Below are 24448 nucleotides of genomic sequence, written 5' to 3'. Positions count from 1 at the left end.
CAAAAATGGTTGCATCACTGATACATTGCCGCTTTGTGTAGTGAAAATGGCGTTAATAGAGTGTGTAGGATGGGACACAAAGGATGTAAGCACTGACATTTGCTGCCACACACGCAGGGTCGCCTGGCTCTGGAACGAGCACAGTACAAGGTAACGGCAGTGTCGGAGGCGGCTGCATCTCCCCAGGCAGTGGCCAGCAGCAGCTGGCGACGGCGAGTCCGCAGGGCTCTCAGTCGTCCCAGCAGCAGCTGCTAGGGAGTAGCAACAGCGCTGCCTCACAGCAGCCCCGAGAGACCAGTCCGGCTCCCGGCACCTCGTCGGCGAGCCCTTCCCACCACCACCAGCGGCCACAGCAGCACTCCCCTGCGACCGGTGGCACCCCCTCTTCCTCTGCTGGGAACAGCAACAATAACCGTGAGTGCCGTCGACCGCGCACACCCCCCTCGCGGCACTCCCCGTTGTTCCCCTGCCTGCCCTGCCTGCGGGACCAGCCCCCGACTAACTCCTCCTCGCCCCCGTCCTCCGAAGAAGGGGCTTCGCCCCCGACCACAGCTTTGCCCCCGGCCGTGCCCACGCCGTCGAGTGCCGACCACCGCCAGCCGCAGCAGCAGCAGCATCAGCAGCAGGGGTTGCTGATGCAGCTGGGAAGCCCTGCCTCCCAGCCACCACAGCCCACTACCAACCACAGGCCTGCTGTTCCCGGTGCCATCACGACCACACCCACCTCTGCTGCGGCGGCTGCCGCTGCTCTGCGCACGCACCGGCCGCCTCCTGCCACTCCCACACGGGACAGCTCTTCTCCATGCACAGCTGCTCTGCCCACCTCAGGTGGGCTGGCTTAATCACAAACCACATTTACGGCACAGACTGCTGTTGCGGGTGGCACTGTAGCTGGCTGGTACTTGTTGCTTCTCTCAAGCATGCGTGCTGCTTGTCTGCGTGCAGGTGCTTTAGAAATGTGAGAATCATTTCTGTCATCGTACAAGAACCTCACACTCCCACACAGCTTATGTCAGATAGCCTGTGTTTCTCATAGTTTCCAGCTCTAGTGCCTGCGCCTTGGCATGTGTGCTGGAGCTAATGTCTTTTATGGAACGGTGGAAGCGCTGCTAGCTGCTGGCCTCGCTTGCTACTTTGCAGTGTGTGGAACAGTGTGGTCTGTGCATTGGCGCAATGCATGGGCATGGTGATGGTGGCATGATGGCCCACTTACACCTTTTGTGGGTCTTCTAGCAGCTTGAATTACTCGGAGGAAATGGGGCTTTGACGACTTTGCTAAACCTGACATCACAAGTAACACCTGTAGCACAGTTGGCAGGAGAGGTGTTGCTTGTAAAAAAATGTTGAGTGAATGAAAAGCTTCCCTTTTAAAAAACTGAAGAATGTGCTGCATTTTTTTGTATGTCATGGTATAATGCTTGATGCTTCTGTGTAATGTACAGAGCTTTTTCTCAAGCTAACAAACAAAAGAGGAGACAGTATCACACTCTTGAAACTCGTTTTACCGGAGTTGCTGTTCGTTCGTTTCTTTTCTAGTCCCCGAAGTTTTCGGTTTTCTGTCGGCATTACTAGTACCCTGCAAATAGAGGGGCAGACGTGATGTAATACATGCAGAACTTGTGATGCTTGGCCAGTCATGACCCGTGTCATAATGCTGCATAATCTTTTTTCTTTTCCTAACAATACACTTATGCATAAACTTGCCTGTCCATTTGTGGATGTAATTCATGGTTTGCCGTGGCTCATTTTATATTTCATGGTTAAACGTGCACCACCCTGTTACAACAGAGGCTACAGAGAAAGCTGAGATACTGAAAGAAACGTTGGAAAAAGCCAGAAAGGGTATTTTAAGGCCTTCTAAGCCATGGATTCTTTGTCCACAGTTTGGTTGCACATATTGGTCGGCCCCTTTCCCAGGTGTGTTATCACAGGGAAGGCTTAGTACAAGACTCCTGGTAGGTTCCCAGCAGTGCTGGATTTCAAACCTGTACTTCCTGGATGGGCACTATGCTCTGACTCGTCACAGCTGTTGTTGGGCCCATTAGGCACAGCCATCGAGCGCTTTTTAGTATTTGAAGAGGGCAGGAAAGAAGTCTGAATAATCAGGTAGCGTGAAAAACAGACATTGTCGATGACTGCAGAGAAGGCTCTGCGGAGCTGTCTGGACAATCAAGCTGGCCGAATATTACGGCATCAGAAGAAAATTTGTTGGCGACTATGCTTTAGTTTCTTTGCTGCCTCAAGGACACCTCTCCTTGTTAATCTGCAGACCATTCCCCGCATGGTGGTGCCCGCCTGCCCTACCTCTTCACTCGGAACCCATCCGAGCTGCAGGGGGACATCATCCACTCATCGCTCATCAAGAGTGCCCGAGGCTTTGGCTTCACTATTGTCGGTGCGGATGAGAATGACTCAGAGGAGTTCCTCCAGATCAAAAGCATCGTCCCAAATGGGCCTGCCTGGGCTGACGGGAAGCTCCGTACCGGTAAGGAACTCTGTGCCAGTTCCTGTCATGTTCAGCCAGTTCCAGCAAATGGAGCCCCTTTCCTCTACCCTCTCTTCCGCTTTCCCAACCAATAGCTAATCTTTGTGCCTGCTTCGCACCTGCAGTGAGAAGGCAAGAGCACCCAGTCACTGGCAACATACTGCGAGTAAAAGGCAAACAAATTGTAGCGCGCAGCCCTAAAACCTCGCTCGTGGATTGAGCAGCGTCCCTCGCCGTTGGCCTCGGTGCAACCGTCAGAGTGAATGAGTAGCACAGTGGAGGATCAAAGAGAGCGCATGCAGAGCTCAGTGGAGGATAAAAGTACGGTGATAGCGAAGAGAGCACAAGGAGGAAAGCGGAGGGGGAGGGTACGGTGACAGCCAGAAGACTGACTCCGCAGCAGCGACCCGCTTAAAGATGGCGCCTCAGTAGTGTGCACTTTCATGCATTTGCCCAAGGAGAGGCTCAGCGCCAGTTGATCGCTGTGTGCTGCTCAAGCCGGAACCCAGAGATGTCTTCGCTCAGCACTGCATGTTTCATATGCGGTCACCTGTGGTTCAGATATCGCAGCACATGGGCTCAAAAAACGTATTGCCGAGAAGCGTAATTGTCAGCCAATTTTTTGTTCTTTTTTTCTTCACAAGGTGGCACTTTGTAGAGGAGTGAGTGCCAGAGAACCCAAGAGCTCAGGCTATGACATAACGCTCCTCACTCCATTAGAGGTGCTACATGCAAGGGGTAAATGATCAGCCATTTTCAAAAGGGTCCTGTTGCAAAGTGAGGGAGCTGGTAGTGAATCAAAGGAGTGTTCTGCCAGCAACGCTGTCACTCAGTCATGCTAGGACATCTTGTACTTGAGCTACAGCCGTCAAAAAGTAATCGAGCTGTGCTCTCTCTTTTTCTCTCTCCCTCGTGCTACCTCCCCTCTCCAAGGCGATGTGCTCGTGTACGTCAACGGCATCTGCGTCTTGGGCTACACCCATCAGGGTGTGGTGAGCCTGTTCCAATCCATACCGCCAGGCGAGATGGTGCACTTGCAAGTGTGCCGAGGCTACGCCCTGCCATTCGACCCCGACGACCCAAACACCGAAATCGTCACCACCATGGCAGTCAGCTCTCCCGATGACCCCATGGCGCGCCACAGGCCTCGTCCGGATGACTACCAGGTGTGTGTGCGCTCATGGGATGCGAACATGATGACAAAAATGACCTCAGGGCTGCTTGTGCTTTTCTTTTAGAGAGAGTGCTGTGGAGAGCAGGTCTCCTTGGGGTAATTGGTGTTGTAGTGTGACATAACAGAAAATTAACATGCTACCCAGTGGGAAGGTTATTCATTGGAGCATTGGGGTTGGGGCATAGTCCAGTTGTCACTCACTTCTTCATCTTGGTGGAGGGGGAAAAGTAGGGGTATTTTTTGTTCTCCACTAGTGTATGATAATATAGACTGCGAAACTTTGTGGCATACAGGTGATACAATGATGCATGTGAAGTGTCAAGAAGGAGTGGAATTCCTTGAGGCAGAAATCCTCCGAAATAGCAGTTGAGGATCTCTTGTGTGCTCCAAAAAACTAATTGGCATGGAACTTGGAGGCTAGTAGTGGCTGTAGTTGTAGTGGCGCAGGTGCTCCCATTTGGCAGCCCTGAGGAACCTGCTGTCCTGTGCATACTGTGAAAAATGGAAATTAGGCTTGGTTGTCTTTCCTGTGCTCCAGTTTTTGCCTTTGACCCTTGTGGCTTGCATAGTGTGCTGACCATACAGTTCTTTCACCCATTGTATAGTTGCAATTAAAACTGTTTCATGCATAATTCCTTTTGTTTTTGTTGCATGGAGCACAGTATCAACTCTTCAGACATCGGTTATTTTTTCGTGAGTGCACAAGCTAGGGAAGTTGTAGCAAGGAGCGTTATTTTTCACTGATATACCGTATAATCTCTAGTAAGAGCCGCACTCATGTATAGGTTGCACTCCCTGCTTTGGACTAGATAATAAAAAAATATACAGTTATACATTTTTTAAAATTCATGTATGGGCCACACCTTCAAAATTCACAGCCATATTCTTTTTTAAAAATGTGCGGCCATACACTAGCTTATATGGTGTGTGTTGCACAGAAATCTGCAGACTTTTGTCAGTGCACGTTAAAAAGCCCCAGCTGGTTTAAATTATTTTGGAGCCGTTCACTACAATGCCCCTTTCCCTCTTGCTTCTTTTACTCCTTCCTTCACCCTTTCCCTCATGGTGCAGCTGAGGTGTCCATTGAGGAGTGAAACAGTTGCTGTGTCTCCTTTTCTCTGAAGCAGATTTCATTTTCCTGCAAAGAAGCAATTCAACCTAAATTGTTTGGCACAGTTTTTTGCTTGCTTACTGCTTTCTTTAAGGTATAAGGCATCATTCACATCAGCTACGTGATCCTTGCTCAATGTTAGGAAATGCAGTTTCAGCACATTGATGGAAACAAAGTCAAAACTGAGCGGAAAGGTCTGTGGGAATCTTATTATAATTGACATCTCTTAGTGTTATGCTGCTTGGGGGCAACTACAAGAACTCGTCAAAAGTTGAGGGTCCCCGATGGCAAAATTTTTTTTAGTTTCTTGCATTTGTTTCTGTAGCTTTAGATGGGAAAGGAAAGCATGCAGCAAGTACTGCTGTTCATTATTAGGCGTGTACATCTTCTTGTAAGATTTCTGTGTAATTGTTGGTTTCGGAGATCGAGTGCTGGTCATAAACACATCTTGGCCCAGGTATTCTGGCTACACATGCAGCTTGACTGTCATCGAAAATGCCTAGGTTTTTTTTTTCTGCTGCACCGCAGAACTGTTGAAATAAAACCTTTTTCTTCCTATCTGTGGAGATTTGTGCGGAGAGAAAGAAATCACATCCAGTTTACATAGTTGACGGAGTTCAAATTTATTGTGAACCAAGATAAAAATGCCAAAGAGATGTGAAACTTACAATGAGGAAGCGTTATTCAAGACTGAGCAAAGCTTGGAAAAAATAAGTCTAACAGACTATCAGATAATCGTGAGGTTGGAGCAAAGCTCAATATTGCCTTAAAGTTTGTTCAGTGGCTACCTCAAAAACGCTCACAAAACTAGACATGAGCCTGTTTGTGGCACTTGGAGCCAGTTCAACTGTGTGAGATGATTGTAGGTTTCGAGTTTTACAGCTTTTGCTGATTCCGTCATGGAGCATAGTGGACAAAGGTGGCCTTGCTGCTCTCACTTCATCCATCTATTCCTGCTGCTTCTGCCAGGACATCTACTCGAGCAAGAGCCTGGAAGATCTCGACAGTACGGAGTCTCGGACACGGCCAGCAAAGTCAATGCCGGACCTCAGCGGTCCAGACCGTCCCCGACCGCAGAGGCACAACAGTGCTGACCTGCTGAGTGTCAGCGGTGGGGGTGGTGCCCCAGATATCCTCGATTTCACCAGCCCTGCTTCTCCTGGAGGTGGGGTCGGCGCCAAGCCCCAGACCCTGACCGTGGAGATTGTCAAGGGAACCTCTGGTTTTGGGTTCACCATCGCAGACAGTGCCTACGGCCAGAAAGTGAGTTCCTGTGGTGGCAGGCTTGTCACACTGTCCTCAGCTTGGCCAGCGGCTGCAGCACTGCTGGCAGCCATGAGCTGCAGGCACTTGTGCCTGTGTAGTTGTTCACTGATGATCTGAACTGCAGCTGCTGGCCTCACAGCTTGCAGCTTTTGTAATGACCTGTACTTGTAATAATACTAGATATAATTGGTTATGAGGAAAGGAAGGGTGAGCAAATGTCTCGCTCAGAGTGGACGCCCAAACTGCACTATAAAGGAATTGATGAAGAAGAGTTTGAAACAAGTAAGACAGCAAGATGTAATGTAGTGGAAGACTCCAAAGTAACTAACTCCAAGAACCACCTGGGGTTCTTGAATGTGCAGTCACATTGCACTGCAGACAGAAACTATGGTTGGACGATAAAAAAAAACATTTCTGCCCGTGATGTACTGCACAGGGGTGCATGTTGTTTCCGTTAAAATCTGGCCTCCGCATCTGTAGTTCAGTGTCATACCCTCGTGTTCAGCACCCAAACGCATTAACTATGAGCTGAGCCACTGCAGGGGGCCTAGACTAGCTGCTAGCATCATGAATTTTCTAATTATTCTGCATCACAACTACTAAACGTACCGAGCATCCTGAAAGGTGTTTAAGGAGAAGCTTGTTCTTTTGATCCAAAAATGAAAGAAAACTAGTGAAAAGGAAAAGCTGTGGTTGTCAGCTTAGTGAAGAAGATGTTTAAGATATTGCGCTGAGTGATTTCATCCGCTCACCCATGGGCCTGGAGGAGGATTTGAATCCACTGCACTCCACTCCACTGTAGTGCCAAACAGAAGTAAGGCGGGTTCTGGTGACGTAACTGTTTTTTCTGTTTTTGGGATGCATGGTAACCTTCAGGCCAACATAACTGTTGTGTTGCCTGGTAGTCCAGGCTGTGCGAGTTGTGGTCCCAGGGGCCTTCGCTTTTAGTGGTGGAACATTGATCTGGTGGTGGAAGAATTTGGAGTGAAAGTGTCCATCTCGATCAGGGTGCAGCTACATTGGGTCAGGAGGCGCGGTCTGAGCCCCTCTGTCATTGGCATGCAGGTGAAGAAGATCCTAGATGAGCCACGCTGCAGGGGCCTCCAGGAAGGGGACTTGCTGGTGGAGATTGAGGGTCGGGATGTGCGCGGCCGACCCCACACGGAAGTTGTGCAGGCACTCAAAGACTGCCCCGTGGGGCAGGCCGCTCGCATCACGCTGCACCGGGGAGGCCTGAGGCCCGCCCCTTCTTCCCCGGCCAAGGTCAAGGCTCGTGCTGCCAAGGTGTGTGGAACCAGGGCTGCACTTAGGGTACTTCAAGGGAACGAGGTTATAATTATTGAGTTATTGCAGTCATGCATTGCTTAGTTGTTGAGAGAGGAAGGAGCATGCAAGGCTTGCAAGCGATATGTGTCATGAGGTTGTGGCATGTGCTGTAGGTGTAATTTGTCTGCTGTTAAGATGTTTGTGCACTGACATGTTGCACATAGCTTAACGGAGCATATTCCCACTTGCTCAAAGCTGGCTTAACTCTAGCTAACTTGTCCTATACCATCCTAGCCTAGATGAGCCTAGCCTAGCCTAGCTTGGAATATACTAACTTTACCTAACCTGTGTTGTCCCAGGCCTCTTAGCTTTGCTTTGCCTGGGCTAGTGTAAGCTGACCCTAAATGCCTGAATGAACACTAAACTGCCCTAATCAAGTCCCTGTTGGTGGAGTGCATAAATGAGCACTTATTTCGCTCTCTTCATTTTGACGCAGATGTGATTGTTTAAGCTAACCAGTGTGCTATCTGTTTTGCACGCTTTTTCACTTACTCTGATGTAGCTTAGTATGATGTATCTCCTTATTGCTCTTCTTTTTCAGGTTCGTCCCTCAGAGGACTTCCTCTCAAAGGGATCGAACTCGACCTTCTCACATTTTGCCCTCAAGAGTTACCACTCAGGTAAGCAGAAGTTGAGTGGGTGCAGTATAAGGCCAACACTTGGAGTGATTCAGGTTGCCTGCGGTTAAAATCATGAATGCAGTGTCAATATTACTTTCTTTCGCTTGGGCAGAGCTTCCTTGTATGTACGGTTTGTTTTTCATGACCCGGTATAAATTTTTGCTCTCTCATTGCTGTATAGAGAGCTTTTTTTTTTTTTTTCTTGCCAAAACACTACTTTCGTCTCTTATCTTACTTCATATGTTCAGTGTTGGAAAGGTGACACACATAGCAGTCAGGTGGTATTTTGTTTTGAAGAGTTTCGCTTTGCAATTTACACCATTTATCGTGTGAACAAAGTTAGTTAGCTGAATTTTGCTCCATTTATCTGACCAGTGTGCGGGGATAGGGTGGCCGCAGCTGGCACAGGACAGGGTTGATTGGATAGATATGGGAGAGGCCTTTGTCGTCAGTCAGGCTGATGATGACGATCATGAGGCTGATGAAGGGAGTAAAAAAAAAAATTTTTTTTTCTTTTGAACAGGTTGCTTAATTAATGAGTAAACAACATGTCCTGCAAGGAAACTTCTTTGTAATTGGTTTTACTTGTTAGTGGGGCACTTAAGAATCACTCTTGTTATTCTTGGCAACTGACATCACTTTTGTAAGCATCCATAGGCTAAGTTGAAGTTGTTCTAAAGTTATGGACTACCGTTTTCTAAGTGCTAAGAAGCAAAATCACTGAAAGCAGCTCCTTTGGAGAAAGGAGTGTAGTAACATGAAGCACCTGTATTGGACCTTTTCTGCAAATAAACTGCAGTGATCTCTGGGGCTACGTTAAGGCTGATGGAGTTGTGAAAAATTATGTTTGAATAACAAGATAAGTTTTGTGTCTTCTAGGCTAGTGCATTTGCATCATGCAAGGAATACAAGAGGAAGCAAAGCTTCCTGTGAAAAATTACACAGAGCAGACCAGTGCTACGGTGGTGCCATAATTGGCCAGTTCGGTTGTGGTTTCAGCTCTCAAAATCATTGCACTCTCTGTGGGGCTAGTAGTCACCAAAAATGCACTCCATAGTTCTTGGCAAAGGCTTCGTTGCACATAGTAGTGCCGGGATGCATAATAATGCTGGTGCAGTTTTAACATTTCAACCGATAAACATGCCTGCAACTCATTGCTGGTGGTAGCTTCCAGTTGGATTGTCTTTTAGACCACACTACTTACACTTTCCATTCCCACAGAGCGCTTTAGTTCGTTCTTGGCATTATCACAAACATTTATAGTTTGAACTGAAGTGATGTGAAAAATTCTTTATGAATATCCCAGCACTGAAAGCATCTGTTGCTACTGAGCAAGCATCAGCAAAGCCATAAAGAGCCCAGCTGTTAGATTTAACTAGCAGCAAGAAGCTGATGAAATTGTTGTTATTGTCTTTTATAACTGCAGAATTGAGAAGCACTTCTGGGGAATATGAGTAAGTGAGAATCAGAATTAAATATGCTGTCAATATTGTGCTCACAGTTGACTACCCTGCTTTCATGTGGCTCACACAAATTTGTGCTCTGTCTTTTTTTTTTTCAAGGAGGTTGCTTCTACTGTTACCTGTTGGCCACCTGTAGAGGACAGATTTCTGCATCTCTTCAAGCGCATAAACTTTTACCAACTGTACTATTTAACTGTCTTCATAATTTTTTATACTTACAGACGTTGTTGCTCCAAGACTAAACCCATCTTATTCCTCCCAGATGGTTATGTGCCAGCATATCAGGGCCCCTACCGAAGCAAGACGCCGACGGCCGAGCTTTACAGTTCGCGTGAGAAGGAAACCGTGGTCGTGAGCCGCCCCAAGACTCCACTGGTAGACACCCGGCACTGGACGTCCCCATCCGTCGACGGACAGGGAACCACCACCACCACAAGTGCTGCCAGCAGTGGCAGGCTGGAGCAGCCTCAGCAGCAGCAGGCTCCCACATCCGCTGGCTCAATGGAGGACACCCCAGTGGTGGGCACCCCTTCAAGCACCACTAGTCCAGCCAAGCCTCCAAGGACGGGTGAGAAGTGCTCTTGCTTAGGGGCCATGGTACTGGATCAGCATCTGTAGTTTCAGACTGCGCAGCCATGGTGGCTGAGCAGCCGTTGTGCTCAGCTGTTGAGCACAAAATCTTGGATTGGATTCCTGGCTGTGATGGTTATACAGCCTGCAGCAAAAGTATACGGGATGCAGCTGTGCGGAAGATAATTTATTTCGATGATGTTATGCAAGCCATTTTCCTAAAATGCTTGCATATATGAGAGTTAGGTGGGCGGATGAGATTAAGAAGTTTGCGGGGATACGATGGCCACAGCTGGCAAAGGAAAGGGTCAATTGGAGAGACATGGGAGAGGCCTTTGCCCTGCAGTGGGCGTAGTCAGGCTGATGATGACATGCTCCATCCGCTGTCATTGATCTCAGGCGACTGGGTCGGTATGCAGCGCTATTGTAAATTTGTCCCTGAACACACACATCCCATAAAATTTTGCTGCTGACTTTACTTCAACGGAAGCGAATTACAAAATACTGCAGTCGTTCAGATCACAGCAGGTGTGTAAAGACCCCCCAGGAGATCGAAATTGATGCAGAAGTCTCCACTGGGATGTGCCTCAAAGCTGGGGTGTAACCTTGGGGAATCAAATCGCATTACCTTCCTGTTGCGCTTGGGTGCCATTGATTCGAACTCGCTTAACATGAACTTCCAAACAATTGAAATGGCATTTAGGTCCTTTCAGCGTCAAGTGTGCCAGAAAGACTCCTCTTAATCCAAACTCATTAATGACTCAGTCTTCATTCCTCTTCGAGTTGGAATTATTGAAAATCGACTGTGTTTGCCTGGCTGGTGCACATTAGAGCTTTTGTCACAAGAAGAAACTTCTTTGCGCTGCTTTTTCCAAGAGGATAAAATGCTGTGGAGGCCGCAAGCAGAAGTTCAATTTTCAGCAAAATGCGAAAAACTGTCTCCAGCATTGAGTTCACTTTAGAATTGACCCACAAATTCTATGCTACCTGCTTTCGTTTCAGGCCAGTACGGGGCGTGGTACTTCGAACCAGCGTCACGTCAATCCTCAGAGTGGGCGGGCCACAATTTCCGGGAACCAAGCCGCCTTGCGAATTCCAGCCAGCAGTCGTTGTCCCAGCAGCCGTCACCTCGCTGGTACTCTTCCCCGCAGGCAGACTACGGCACCACATCTCTCTACGGTGCCAAGGGGAACAGCCCTGCGTGAGTTGTGTATTATTCTGTCTGTCAAAAGAAGAAATATGAGTGTATTTTGTAGCTGTGGACTATGAAGCCCTGATCCTTGCTCAAGGCACCTCTTCCTAAGTTTTATTGTCGTTTTACTGTCCGAGGAGGATGCTTGCGTTGAAACATTTACTACTTGCTATTACGGTCACTTGCACTGTTCAGCGGAAGGCGATACGTCTGTGAGCATTAGTTTGCGCTTCTTCTTTACAGCTTTGTATTGAAAGCTGCAACTGACACCTTTGGCTCGTAGCGAATAGGACACTTCTCTTGCATAGAATTTGTAGAATAAGGTGTCCTTGGTCTTCTCAATTCTGTTCAGTTTTCTTTGCTCTGGCAGGGCACTTATGCATGCAGCACACATTTTGACAGCCTCTTTCCGTCTCTGTTGTCTTTTTTATTATTCTTTATGTGATCGTGGCTTTCCTTACACATGATTGGTTTGGTTTGGTTTGGTTTATGGCAGTTTAACGTCCCAAAGCAACTCGGGCTATGAGGGACGCCGTAGTGAAGGGCTCCGGAAATTTCGACCACCTGGGGTTCTTTAACGTGCGCTGACATCGTACAGTACACAGGCCTCTAGAATTTCGCCTCCACTGAAATTCGACCGCCGCAGCCGGGATCGAACCTGCGTCTTTCGGGTCAGCAGCCGAGCGCCGTAACCACTGAGCCACCGCGGCAGCTCCTTACACATGAAATACCTGGAGAGTTTCTTGTGTGGGTGTTTGAGGTGGGGGTAATAGCTAGCAAAAACTGAAATAAACCTAGCAGCAGAACCATTTCAGAATCATTGGAAGGCACAGTGTAGGAGGTTCGAGTGACAGCAATTCAATAGTGGCTTGCAAACTAGGAACTCGAAGTATAAAATGGGTAAGCCATGCAGGGATATGGCCGCAGGAGCTTTGTATGAGCATGCCAGTGATGTTGGGTACAACATGACCAAGCATTTTTTCCTGGGCACTGCATGGTGCAAAGCCATCCCCTTCGATCTTTTTGTGGTTGCTCCTGAGGTGAGGCAGACTAACATTACCTTTCCCCTCTTTCTCCTTTTTTATGCATCTCCCACCAGCTCGCAGCTGAGCAGCCCACTTGTTGAAGAGAGGCCAGCACTCTCAACACCGACGCAGAAGGACTGGTCAGGCTTGCCAGCAACAGACGGCCTCCCACCGGGTCGGAGTTGGAACTACAGCTCTCCCGACTACGGCTACACGCGGCTTCCCACCCACCAGTCCCCGGGGCTGCGGTCTCCCCTCTCCTCGCTAACTCAGCAACTCAACAGCAGTCATCTGAGTGGCAGCAGCCCCTACTATGGCCTCTATGGCTCCTCAGCTCTTGAATCTCCCAACTACGCTCAGGTTTGTGTACATGCACATGTGCACGTTTAGCCATATAGCTTTAAACAGTCCTTGTGCTGCCTTTCTTTGATGCTGCTATTCCTTTGGATCACGATGTGTGCTTCTCCTCATCCTCCTGGCATGGCTAGCATTATGAAAAATGCTTGGAAAGTACTGTGCCGTCAGAAAGTATGCAAGACCCATGTCAGCCGGTCACCATGCTGCATATTTATCTTTTGTCAGAAGAAGGAGTCAAGGGTGCCCATTTTCCTTTGTGTGCAGTCCTGGAAAGCCATGTGGGTTGCTATGGTATCATTCTCTCGTGCACTGCTTCTCAAAGCTGTAATTTCTGAGCTTCTCTGCATCTTACAGTGTGTAGTCATCACCTTGGAACTGCCCATGACCTTTCCTCTGTCTACATTGCAGGATGGGCTACCTGGTCGCAAGCACTCGACCTCATTTGAGCATGAGCAGCCGGTAACGTCGGCAACACTGCGCCCAGGGGCTGATACCCATGCTAGTGATGCAGTGGACCTGATGGTGACGCTTCATCGGCAAGAAAGCGGCTTTGGCTTCCGCATTGTTGGGGGCACTGAGGAAGGATCTCAGGTGAACGCTGCTGCAGTATTGTTGAAAGTAACACCTGGGACGTTTGAGCAAAGTCAAAGCAGATAAAGCATTTAATTAACACATGTCTAGTGTAGCTTTGAGTCACTGTCACGAGCCAGTTTAAAGCGGTCATGGCACCATTTTTCAGACTCAAGCTTTTTATTGCATGTTGTTCATTATACATCTCGGAAAAATGGGACAAAATATGAGCTCATTTGGTGCAGTGAGCAATTTGTAATTGAAATTTTAAAAGTTCTCTTGAACCGCATGGCATTCAGGCAACACTGGCACGCTCGCAGTTTGTAACGACATAAACCGACAGTCACGTGCTTGCTCGCTACTGATCGACTGAACTGCACGTAGTGAGCATAGGGGAGTGACTTGTTCATTGTTCAGGCTTGGGATGCGGTGGTGTGAAGGGGGGAAGTTTGAAGGGCACTAAGGCAACAGAGGCCTGTGTCCTTCCCTTTTCTGCCTAGCTTCTGCCCGGTATCGACAACTTCACCACAGTGTTCCACGGCAGCACTCGGGTAACTCGGGTAGGCGCGAGCTCTGCTTCGCACTGACCATTCGAGCAAGCAGCTTTGCAGCACATGATGGTGCTGATGGTTTATGACATCACTCAGGCTGCTTCAATGTGGCCATTGCTGCCAAGGGGAGGCGGCATAGAACCGATAACTTCAAACTGCGATTTCTAGTTCAAATGTGCGCATAGAGCCGTACTTCTTTTCCAAGTATGCAAAACAATGTCGTGGCTAGTAACTGCAACGTAAAAGCATGATTTGTCGGTAGACCATGTCACTTTTGAAGGAGCTAACTGAGCAGAGAACGGGCATTGAGTCATGCGTCTAATTCTTTTTTCTTTAGTTTTTACCTATTTCACGGCCTAGTTTTGAGCTATATTTGGTTGACATTCCGTTCACCTCAGTGTTTGTTTGGTGTGGAAGTGGTGCAGTGATAGTTGTATGAGGGCCTTTTTTTGGGGTTGACTATAAGCAACCTGCATTGCCCTGGTGGTGCCGAAAGTGTTCCACTGTGCACCTAAAAGCTGCTGCTGCCATCAGCCACTTGGGCCACTATAAGCATAAAGCAACATTCTGAGCCATTAGAGACGTGCATTTGGGCTGATGACATTCCATGCCTAGATTCTCTTAATGTGGCCCAGTTAGCTGACACATCGCACATGTAGCTTTGACAGAGCGTTTGATCTCATGCCTTTATAAGCGCAGGCAAGTGGTGTGGAAAAGCTCTGCGAGTGAAAAAAAAAAGAAAAGTCCTGTGCGAATATTCAATAATTTCAAATATTCGAAAGAGTAGTAAAGTATTCCATACTTGATTTGTTGTGAATGTTTGGCGTTCGAAATCTCGGAAACATTCATGTCAATCGAATAATGTTTCTGGAACGCTTGCTTCGTGAGGTTTCGGTTCAGCATACCTCCTTTGGGATGGCACTGAGGCACGTGTGGAGCCAAGCTCTGACTCCTGGGGTACGCGCCATGTTCCTACGCAGCCGCACTTATGTCGGAGCAGGTCTGTGCATGTGCGCAGCAGCACGTGTGAGCAGGCACGAGCGCAGCACCCAGATCTGTAGCTTCTAGGTGACCGCACCTGCACTCAATAAAACTTGTTGCTGGGCGATTTGGTGGAACATACTTGAAAAAAGATGTAGCGCAAAAGAGACGAGCACGGGAGGGAGACACGACAAGGACGAGCACTCGTCCTTGTCGTGCACTTGTCCTTGTCGTGTCTCCCTCCCGTGCTCGTCTCTTTTGCGCTACATCTTATTTCAAGTATGCACATGCACTACCTGCGATGCACAAACGACGGAACTGGCATGGCGATATGCATCAGTAGAGGACTCATGGCTCTCTTGACTCCTTGGAACAAGTCTGAGCTGACTGCAGCTGCCGCTCATCTCCGCATAAAATTTGCTAATTAAGCGCGATGGCGCAAGCACGAGAGGGAGCTAGCATGGGGCATGTGGGAGATTGGTGCCCTTTCCAGTGCCTCACGCGGGGTGGCGCTGAGTGCGTAGGCACGGGGTGTGGACTGCTAGCAGGTGTTCATGGAGTCTCCGCTTAAAAGCCACAGCTGCGCAATGACGCAATCGCAGTTAAGAGCAGAAGCTGGAGGTCCAAAAGCTAGGTCCCTCACCGTGCAAATACATTAGCTCCACACGTAGGTCGACTCTTTATTTTTCATTGACCATTTTCGCAGAAAGTCGACACAGCTTGCATTGAGCGTGACCAAGTTCCACTGCGGTCGTTTTTTTTTTTTTTTTCTGTAATGGCATTGTGTGTTAGAAAAATACGTAATTTTGAAAATGCCTATTGTGCCGTTCAACCTTCTTTGTGTGCTAGAAGTAGTCAAAATATCCACTTCAAATCTATTTGAAGATAATTAATATTTGCTTCAAATTCACTTCGAACCAAAAAAACCACTATTTCAGCACAGGTTGTCTCTGTTGCCATCACTCCTGGTAGAGTTTTCGCAACCAGGAGCTACCGTATTTACACGATTGTAAGTCGACTCGAATTTAAGTCGACCCCCCCACATCACATTTCTGAAGAAAAAAAAAAGCAAACAAAAAACTTGGGGGTCATTTACACTTGGCCTTTAATAATAGAACGCGATAGAACTATCCTGCGGCCTCCACTTATCGCCAGCCGCTATCGGCCACTGTGCATGGATGCGCCCGTGGGCACATTCCAAAATGAAAATGTATTAGTCACGTCCACACTTGTGCCATCGTCCTCACTAGCGCTGCCGTCGTGATCGCTGCTGCGGTCCCACGGCTCGTCGTTCTAACATTGTCGTGCAGCGAAATCCCGCACTTTGCAAACAGCCACATCACGACATCGCGTGGAACAGCTGAAAATTTTGCCTCGCTGCAGCTGCCACACCTGTATCACCCGTTGCGAACGTCGAACTTGCGGCCAGGCGCGCAGTTGTTCGTTTCTTCGGCGTAAAGAATGACAGCCATCTTGAATGTAGCCGTGAACGAGTGCCGGTCGCTTACCGGACCCGGAGCACAAATGACAAAGCACTACATTAAAAACTTGTGAAATGGGGCCGGCAGTAGTCAAATGCATCAGAGCCAAAGAGAAACTACGCGTGAGCGGTGTCGGCTCTTCCGTCAGCTACCGACATTCCCCGGCGCCGCTGCGGTTCCGAGTGGCGGTGCTGCTGCGATTGGAACAGCGGCCCTTCCATCAAGTATCGACGCTGCCTTGAGCGTCGAGTGCGCGGCTGAAAGTGAAAAAAAAAAAAACTTGGACAATGCTTATCAAGAGTAGAACGCGGAAGTGTTATCGGGGCCGCTGCCGTTTATCAGAAGCCGCAATCTGCAGCCACGTGTGGGCAGTGGGCTGGTGCCGGTTTGCTGCTTATCGACAGCCACCATCAGCCGCCTCGTGCGGGGTGCGAATGCCGATTCTGCGCGTTGACATAGCAGCTGCTCAAGGCCAGCACCAAGAGCGATGCGGCGGAGCCGCACATCAAAAATGCAACCACGCTGTAGCATGCCTGATATCTCGTTTGTCTCGCCTTTATTTATGGCGCGATGTTTTGGTTTCGATTTTAAGTCGACCCTCCCCACTTTGGATTTTCAAATTTTGAAAAATAGGTCGACTTACAATCGTGTAAATACAGTACACATCCACCAACCAGCTGATTAGAAAGCTACCCTGGGTTGCCAGGGAGTGGGAGCTGTCGAGATCCTGTGGACGTGGGATCTGGGTGGGCCACGGAGAGGAAGCACATGAGGGAAACTCTGAGATTTTTTTGACCTCTACGAATTTTACAGAAACTTTCATGCTAGGTCCTTCAGCCTGATCTGATCAGCCGTGTGAAATTTCACGGGTGCATAGCGTTTTGTTTCAGCGCCAATGAAGTCTTCTTGCCATTCCTTGCCCTTTGCGATTTTTGCGCCCAGCTTCCATAACAATACGCCGCTTTGTACTTCGTTTTAACATCAGTCTATGATCACATAAGTCTTAACTCAATACCAGCAACTCGTCTATTTTATGGTGCTGCTGAAACACCATAATCTGAGACGAGCAAGCAAGCATAACCAACCAAGTGCAAAAGCAGACACCGCTTCAAAAGACTTCCTCGTAGAATCGGGCGGTTGCTGGGGGCAACTGCCGAGGAGACCAGTGCCGACGCGCAGCAGTCGCATGGCAAGACCTTGAAAGTTTTGCTTTTTGTATCATTGCTTCTAGCCATGGAGTCAAGCTGGGGTGCCAGATTTGAAGGCGAGGAAACAAGCTTTCCTCCGAGCCCAAGACAGCGCTGATTGGTTGCAGTGCCACAAAGATACCAAGGTTCAAAAAAGCACCGATTTTTCTACCCTTTCGAGATACTATGCAGCATGTACCACTGCGGTTGATAAAAGTTTTTTTTTTTGTATACCTCTTGGTAGGTTTCTGCAAAGAAACCTTATGACAGCATAGAAAACGAGGCATCCGAGTAGATACTTCAACTTTTGAAAAAAACGAATTCTGGATCACGTTTCCTGAATTGAAAGCCACTTCCCCTGTTAAAATGGGAAAGTCGTAATACAGTGGACTCCTGTTGAGACAAACTCAGTTTAGATGAATTCTCAAATAAGATGAACCTTTGGTTGGCTTCCCTTTGGACTCGGTGTAAAAAAAAAAAATCCGCTTAAGACAAACTGTCTTGCAAGTTCTTCGATCAGGACGAACTTTTGCAGTGACTGTGAACCATGGTGACCCCGCACAACGGCGCTTGCGGGCATGTGCACGGCTCTGTCAAGGAAAGGAAAGATCTATTAAGTGCTCCCAGGCAGTATAAAGCACCCCGACAGATAGCTTCCACACAGCCCCGCTCTGTCTTGCGGAAGCGCGCTTTCTTGCGGGGAAGCTTTCTTGCCAATGTGGAAAAGGCAGGGCATCTTCACTTGTACCTGTGCGTGGCGCAGAAATGCCAGATCTCGGCATCCTGAGTTTGCCAAGTGCTACGCGTTGCCGCTGGCATACTAAAAGGCTAGTAAGTGCACAGTGCACCCGCTCGTTGACTTAGAGCTTAAACAGTTGGGCGCTGAGAGAGAGAGAGAGAGAAAACGTTGTCAGGAAGGTGGTAATCTTCTTGGGTTACATCAGCCACTCCAGGTGGCCGGCAGTTTAAGTCTGTCGGCTGAATTTTTATTGACACGGCAACATAATATACGTTATCGTGGCATAGAGATGGCCAGATATTGGCGCCGCGTAGGCATTGCCTGTGGCAGACGGAAAGCACATGGTGCACCTGCTAAAAACTAATAACAGCTACACTGCGGAAGGTGCAGGATAAGAAAGAGATGCACAGATATCCAGCTGAGCACCTTCAGAGTACTCCGAGCCTCGAAAACCAAGTGAGGAACTAAAGAAAAAACAAAAAAAATAGCAGTCACTATGGAAGGGAGAGAGTAAAAAAGAGATGGCGAAGGGAAGAAAACTAGACCAATGCTGTTTTCAAGTAGGACAGCATAACTGTTTCATGCCCTGACTGTTCAGTTCACACCGTTTATCTGTGTTTGTATATATTGCATTCCTTCACAATAAAATTTAGTTGCGAGACAGCGCTTGTTTTGTCCCCCTTCCAGTGTCTTTCGTCCAAAATTTTCCGAAAACAATGAACTGCATCCAACTTGCCCAACTCACCATTCTTCTGCCATATAGTATATATGTTCCATTTTCAGTTATCCTTTCACTGCAAGGTTTATTTATTCATTGTTTTCATATAACACGCATTTGGACACACACAGCATGCTCACGTATCTTTTTTGGATGCACTTTTGTTAAGATGAACCTCTGATAAGATGAACGAATTTTCTGGTCCCTTCCAGTTTGTCTTAAAGGGAGTCTACTGTAAAGCTATCTTACTTCTTCACGCGGTGAGAGGGTAAAGATTTTCGAGTGCTTTTCATTCTGTGTCGGTGAGTGTTCCGAAGGACTCTTTTTGATTGAAGTGACACTTGAATCGGCGCGAGATGCACTCGCTGAAAGCGACACTTCATTTCCCAGTCTGTCGTCTGATGTTGGAAGAGTGAGCAAGCCTGAATTGTGCCATTTGCGTTTGTGTGCAGGTCTCCATCGGTCACATAGTGCCAGGTGGTGCTGCCGATCTGGACGGTCGGCTCATGACTGGTGATGAGATAGTCTTTGTGGACGGCCAGAATGTGCTGCACGCGTCTCACCACCACGTGGTCCAACTCATGGGGGCTGCTGCGCTCAATGGATGTGTCACCCTGGGTCTCCGACGGAAGGCGCGCTCGTTAGGTGAGCACGCCATTTCCTTCATGCTGGTTCAGATTCAGGATGTAAAAAATGAACCATGTGTGCGGGGGGACGCCTTCCACTCTGCGTCAGTGTAGCTTTTTGCCCTAATGACAGATTTTAATGCAATGTTGAGGAAAGAGTGGTCGATCAGCTTTGAAAACAAGCACGTACAGACAGTTGCATTGCATGGAGTGCCTCGTAAAATGCTCCTCTCCGCTAACCCACTGGCTTGTTCATGCCTAAGTTTCTCTCAGAGGTGGCATTTGGAGGTAATCTTGGTTTATACAGGGAAAGCTCATTAATTCAGATTATTAGTTTGAATTTCTGGATAATTCGAACTGTACGACTTGGTCCGTCCATGCTCCATTGGAGCCTATGTTAAACGTAGCCCATTAATTTGGATGCAGATCGCAGATTAATCGAACTACTCACTGCCGTGCCCTTGTTGTGAGCACATGGCTAACCAAGAAACACAACTAAGAGGAGATGTGAAGGTGGCAAAAATGGCATGCGTGCAAGACCGGAGAGGACAGGTGAACAGAGGTGGCAGCTCTTCGTGTTCATGGCAGCTGTGTGCCCTCTGAGACTGTACCCAACTGTTACTTATGGTTGGTTTAACTGCTTTAGTAGCTTGCTGAGTTAGCTTTTGTTGTCGAGCGATGATTGAGCAGTGGATAACGCGATCAGCACCGAGATAGTACAGTGAATTAGGTGCATCGCAGTGTCTCTGACGCTCTTAAACCGCAGTCAGGCAGACACCACAGTGTGTGTGAAATGAATTAATTTTAACTTTCGCTGATGTTTTCTGGGAATCTATCTCGGATTACCAGTGGCCCCTTACATCGCATTCCATGTGATTGGTTGCAGCTTCTCCTCCAAGTTCAGCCTACATGGTGTGCCACGGTGTAGCAATCATACACAAATACCACATGATGAACCATATCATCTAATTTCTAAAGCATCATTTGAAAGCAGAAAATACAAAACTAATTTTGGGTGTCTATGGTGCTTTAAGAAAACAAGTCAGGACTGCAACCCAGTCCGCTCCATCCCGCTCAACAACAAAAGCTAACACAGCAAGCTGCTGAAGCCTTTGAAATCGGTGTTTACATGCAACAGTCAGGTACAAATCTCGGAGATATGCATAGTTGCCATCACGCAGCGCGTGCAACCAAAGCCCCAATTGTGTGCCATGTGTCTATGCTCAGGCATTTGTGCCGGAGGTGGTCTGCACATGCTGGCACATGCGCGCGCCCAGATCTGTACCTGCCAGGTGTCTACAACCCTGCTACCCGTGGTGTGCACGCGCCATTACTGGCATGGAAGCATACATCAGTAGAGAGGTTTAGAATATTGGGATCCTCTCCCACATGCCGCCAGTGTGCACACGTTGATTGGTCCTGGCAGAGCAGGCGTGCAAACAGCTGGCCAGTGCTTGGTGCCTTGGGCATCCTTAGGGCGATCCTCTGCGGTAGCGGATTGTGCTATGCTAAATCTCTATAGTAATTGAAGGACATGCAGCTCTCTTGACTTCCGTGGAACAAGCCTGAGCTGACTGCAGCTGCCGCAGCCGCAGTTCTCCTTGTGAAATTTGTTAAACAAGCACAACAGCATGACCACGAAGCAGCATGAGACACATGGAGATGGGTACCCTTTTCCGACACCTGATGCTAGGTGGCACTGGGCACACAGTACACCTAGCAGGTGTCATGGAGTCATTGCTTAAAAAAACGGGCGTGAAACGACACAATCGCAATTAAGAGCAACGCTTGGAGGTCTCACATACAGGTCTCACACTCGACGGGTATGTTGGCACAGCATGTAGGTTGGCTTCCCCAATTTCCGATGGCCATTTTCGCAGAAAGTTGACACAGATTCAGTGAGTGGGACAAAGCTTCAGTACATTCCCTTTTTTCATGTAATGGCCATGTAATGGCCTTCAAAATGTTCGGTTCAAAATTATTGAAGAAAATTACTATTCACCTCTAATTCGCTTCGAACCAAAAAACCACTATATTTGTACATGCCTACTCATAATACTCTCGGCTTGGCAGAACCTACCCAGGCTCTATAAATAGGTCGGCTCCATGTGTAGGTCGACTTTCTCAATTTTGGATGGCCATTTTTGCAAAAGGTCGACATAGATTCAATACACTTTTTCCTTTCTTTTTTCATGTAATTGTCTTGTGTGCTAAAATTATTCTAAATAACTTTGAACAAAAAAAAAAAACACTACTTGCACAAGTGTACTAAGATGCACGAGCTGGATGTGGGGACTCACAGAAACATTAACTGTGCACTTTTCGTTTGTTGCCCAGCCATTTCTTTAATCCTTAAAGCAGTTTCTTTTGATGTTCGTGGTGCCGTACGCGTTGTTAATTTAACTTGCTAAAAATTTCCTTGGTTACCTTGTAGTCATTGGGTTAAAAGAGGAGATTACCACAGCAATCATAAATTTTAAAGGAACAGATTATCTTGCCTTTGTTTCTCGTGTGCTTGACCCAATCACAAGTGTGACTTTTGATTGAAACGCAAATTTACAACCAGTGCCCTTGTTGGCTGTACGGTATACAGTGTGGATTAGCTGTGGGAAAGACAGCAATACTTCATTTAGAGTTCTTATCAGTAAAATGAACAGAAATCCAAATACTTATTTGTGGTCTTTCTGTTTGGGGTATTGATGCAATATTCTACATTAATTTTTTTTCGCTGATATGTGACTTCTGCTGAACTTGTGTGACTGAAATTGAACACTCTACCATATGAGTGGTTTTTATAATAGCATATTTTTCTTTCTCTTTTTTTCTTGTCCAGTTGATTCTCCTCATCGGTTAAATAACTGCGAGGTTACCTATCCCTATAACGTGACTGTAATGCGTCACGAAAATGAGGGGTTTGGCTTTGTCATCATCTCATCAGTTGGAAAAGCAGGATCCACAATAGGTAGGTGACACCTTGGCAGGTCTTCTCCTCTCTCTATTTTTCAGTTTGTTTTGGATCAGTGACTTTCCTGTGTTCTTCATACAAATAATTTTTCAGCAACCATATTCTCTATCTATGAACAAATAGACTGAAAGTTTATATATTGACGGAACAAGTTTTGTTACCCTTTCTTCTGTTCCAGGTGTGGGAGCTATTTTCACCTCTGTTACCATAAGAATAGTGCTTTTTACCACTGGTGCTGAAATCTGTAGTGCTGTCATTTATCACAACTTAGCTAAACATTGAAGGCAAGGGAGTTGATACTGTGTTGATAGCCGTGGCATCCTGGTGTGATTCAAGACTTACTGGGCTTCTCTTATGGTCTGTTCTAGCCTTATTAGAGCAGAATGCTTTTTTGCTTATTAGAGTCTATATGCTTGTCGCAAATTGCCAATTAATATTTTTCACCGATCATTTCAAAACAGAAACAAGAATTTTTGCACATTCTGCTTTCTCAACATCCAATTTGGACGCCAGATGTTGCATTATACTCTTCCACGGCTGTCAAATACTATGTCGAGCTCAAAATGCATAGTAGTGTTTTCTGTCACTTTTGTCTTCCTTTCTGCCCGGACAGAAAGGCTTGGTTATGTCTTTTCTTATTTTAAGAATCTCATTTTGATCCAGGGCCATGAGGAATCAGTGTTTATGCTGTTATAGTGATTGAGATGACGTAGATATGTGCTTTTGTATTTGCATTTTTTTTTTTCATTTTTTGTATAGCATGCATTCCCTTTGTTATGAGTCCTTTGCAAAGGAGTGCAGGCTTAAGTGAAAACTTTCGACTTTTTCAACCTTGCCCATATTTGGATGGTGCAAATGATTGGAGTTGATTTTGTCATTCTAGTCATCATCTTCCTTATTGACTAGAAGAAAGTGGAGAAAGAGCATTAGCCCACGTATGGTAAACTCGCTCCTCAGAAAATAATGTGCAGCAAGCTTCCCCTGTGTACAGTGCAAGTGTGTGTATGCTTACACAAGTGCCCGTTGTCTTGCTTTGTGTTCCAGGCCGCATCATTGAGAACAGCCCTGCGGAGCGATGCGGTCAGTTGCACGTGGGTGATCGCATCCTGGCCGTCAATGGCATCAGCATCCTGGACATGCACCACGGTGAAATAGTCAACCTCATCAAGGTGTCGGGGCTCTCGGTCGTCCTCACCATTGGACCGCCTTTAGGTGCGCACCCTTCTTCTGTTTTGCTCTTTTTTTTTCTTGCTTGCGTAAACAACAGCAGTAGTGTGTTGGCATGGCTGTGAAGCTCATAGGAGTGCAGACATAAAATTCTTGGTTGCGTGTATTCTGCTGTGAAATTATTCATAAAGAATGAGTGTACACGGATCACCACGGTATTCTTCAGCACCTGACTAATTTGTGTTTTGGTTTTTTCTCTTATGTTAATTTGGTTGCTGTTTCAACAGGTGAACAGTGGCCATGATGTCGAAGTTTAGTTCAGGTCATGTGAAACTTAAGGAAACTTTGGTGTCATTGTGCCATCCGGCTGAAGAAATTCAAACGTAAAGTATTGACGGGACAGGGAAATTGCATTTGGTGTTTTATGTCTACTAATCCCTTGAGCATTATTACGAAGAAAGGACACACAACCAATACTTGGTGTCTTTACTCCTCCAAGATGTTTTGTACTGCTTGATAGCAATGCATAATGTTCTGGACAGCCTTCTGCTAATACTTCGTTCATATTTTAACCCAGTTGGCTTTTAGCAATTTGAGCTAGGCAGAGTTTGCCGGTGCAGCACCTTTTCCTTCCAGTTGACTCTGAGGACACGCTGAGGAGCATACTTATGTGCGAGCAGCGGTTATGAGAAGTATGAGCCATACGGATCATTTTCTGCCTGCGCGACTGCACCGTGTACACAGCACTCAGTGCAGTTTTGTTGAGTGCATTGTGTGCAGTGTGCAGTGCACAGCATTGAATGCATAGAGTAAGCAGAGCTCTTAGGGCTGCTGCTAACACTGTGCATCAAAAGAGGTGGCTGTTGTATTATCC

General features: G+C 47.3%; 1 protein-coding gene across 7 annotated transcripts in view; it reads left to right on the top strand.

Annotated features, from left to right (window-relative positions):
- The window catches only part of Magi (membrane associated guanylate kinase, WW and PDZ domain containing protein magi), a 51691-nt gene that overhangs the window by 9842 nt on the left and 17401 nt on the right, over positions 1 to 24448 (top strand). Inside the window, exons 8-22 of one of the 7 annotated variants that reach the window (XM_077631895.1) lie at positions 118 to 414; positions 529 to 828; positions 2270 to 2485; positions 3419 to 3651; positions 5740 to 6033; positions 7102 to 7320; positions 7904 to 7982; positions 9708 to 10013; positions 11018 to 11216; positions 12307 to 12592; positions 12998 to 13180; positions 17404 to 17505; positions 19269 to 19461; positions 22276 to 22404; positions 23452 to 23619. In XM_077631895.1, the coding sequence (XP_077488021.1) occupies positions 118 to 414; positions 529 to 828; positions 2270 to 2485; positions 3419 to 3651; positions 5740 to 6033; positions 7102 to 7320; positions 7904 to 7982; positions 9708 to 10013; positions 11018 to 11216; positions 12307 to 12592; positions 12998 to 13180; positions 17404 to 17505; positions 19269 to 19461; positions 22276 to 22404; positions 23452 to 23619 (3204 nt within the window). Of the gene's footprint in view, positions 1 to 117; positions 829 to 2269; positions 2486 to 3418; positions 3652 to 5739; positions 6034 to 7101; positions 7321 to 7903; positions 7983 to 9707; positions 10014 to 11017; positions 11217 to 12306; positions 12593 to 12997; positions 13181 to 17403; positions 17506 to 19268; positions 19462 to 22275; positions 22405 to 23451; positions 23620 to 24448 lie in introns of all 7 variants that reach the window. The other 6 variants (XM_077631896.1, XM_077631897.1, XM_077631893.1 and 3 more) reach the window with 6 other exon arrangements.

This window comes from Amblyomma americanum, chromosome 7, assembly GCF_052857255.1.
Source record: "Amblyomma americanum isolate KBUSLIRL-KWMA chromosome 7, ASM5285725v1, whole genome shotgun sequence".
NCBI classification, from domain to species: domain Eukaryota; kingdom Metazoa; phylum Arthropoda; class Arachnida; order Ixodida; family Ixodidae; genus Amblyomma; species Amblyomma americanum.
The sequence above is the reverse complement of the archived record's forward strand: the minus strand, read 5'-3'. Positions and strand labels throughout refer to the sequence as shown.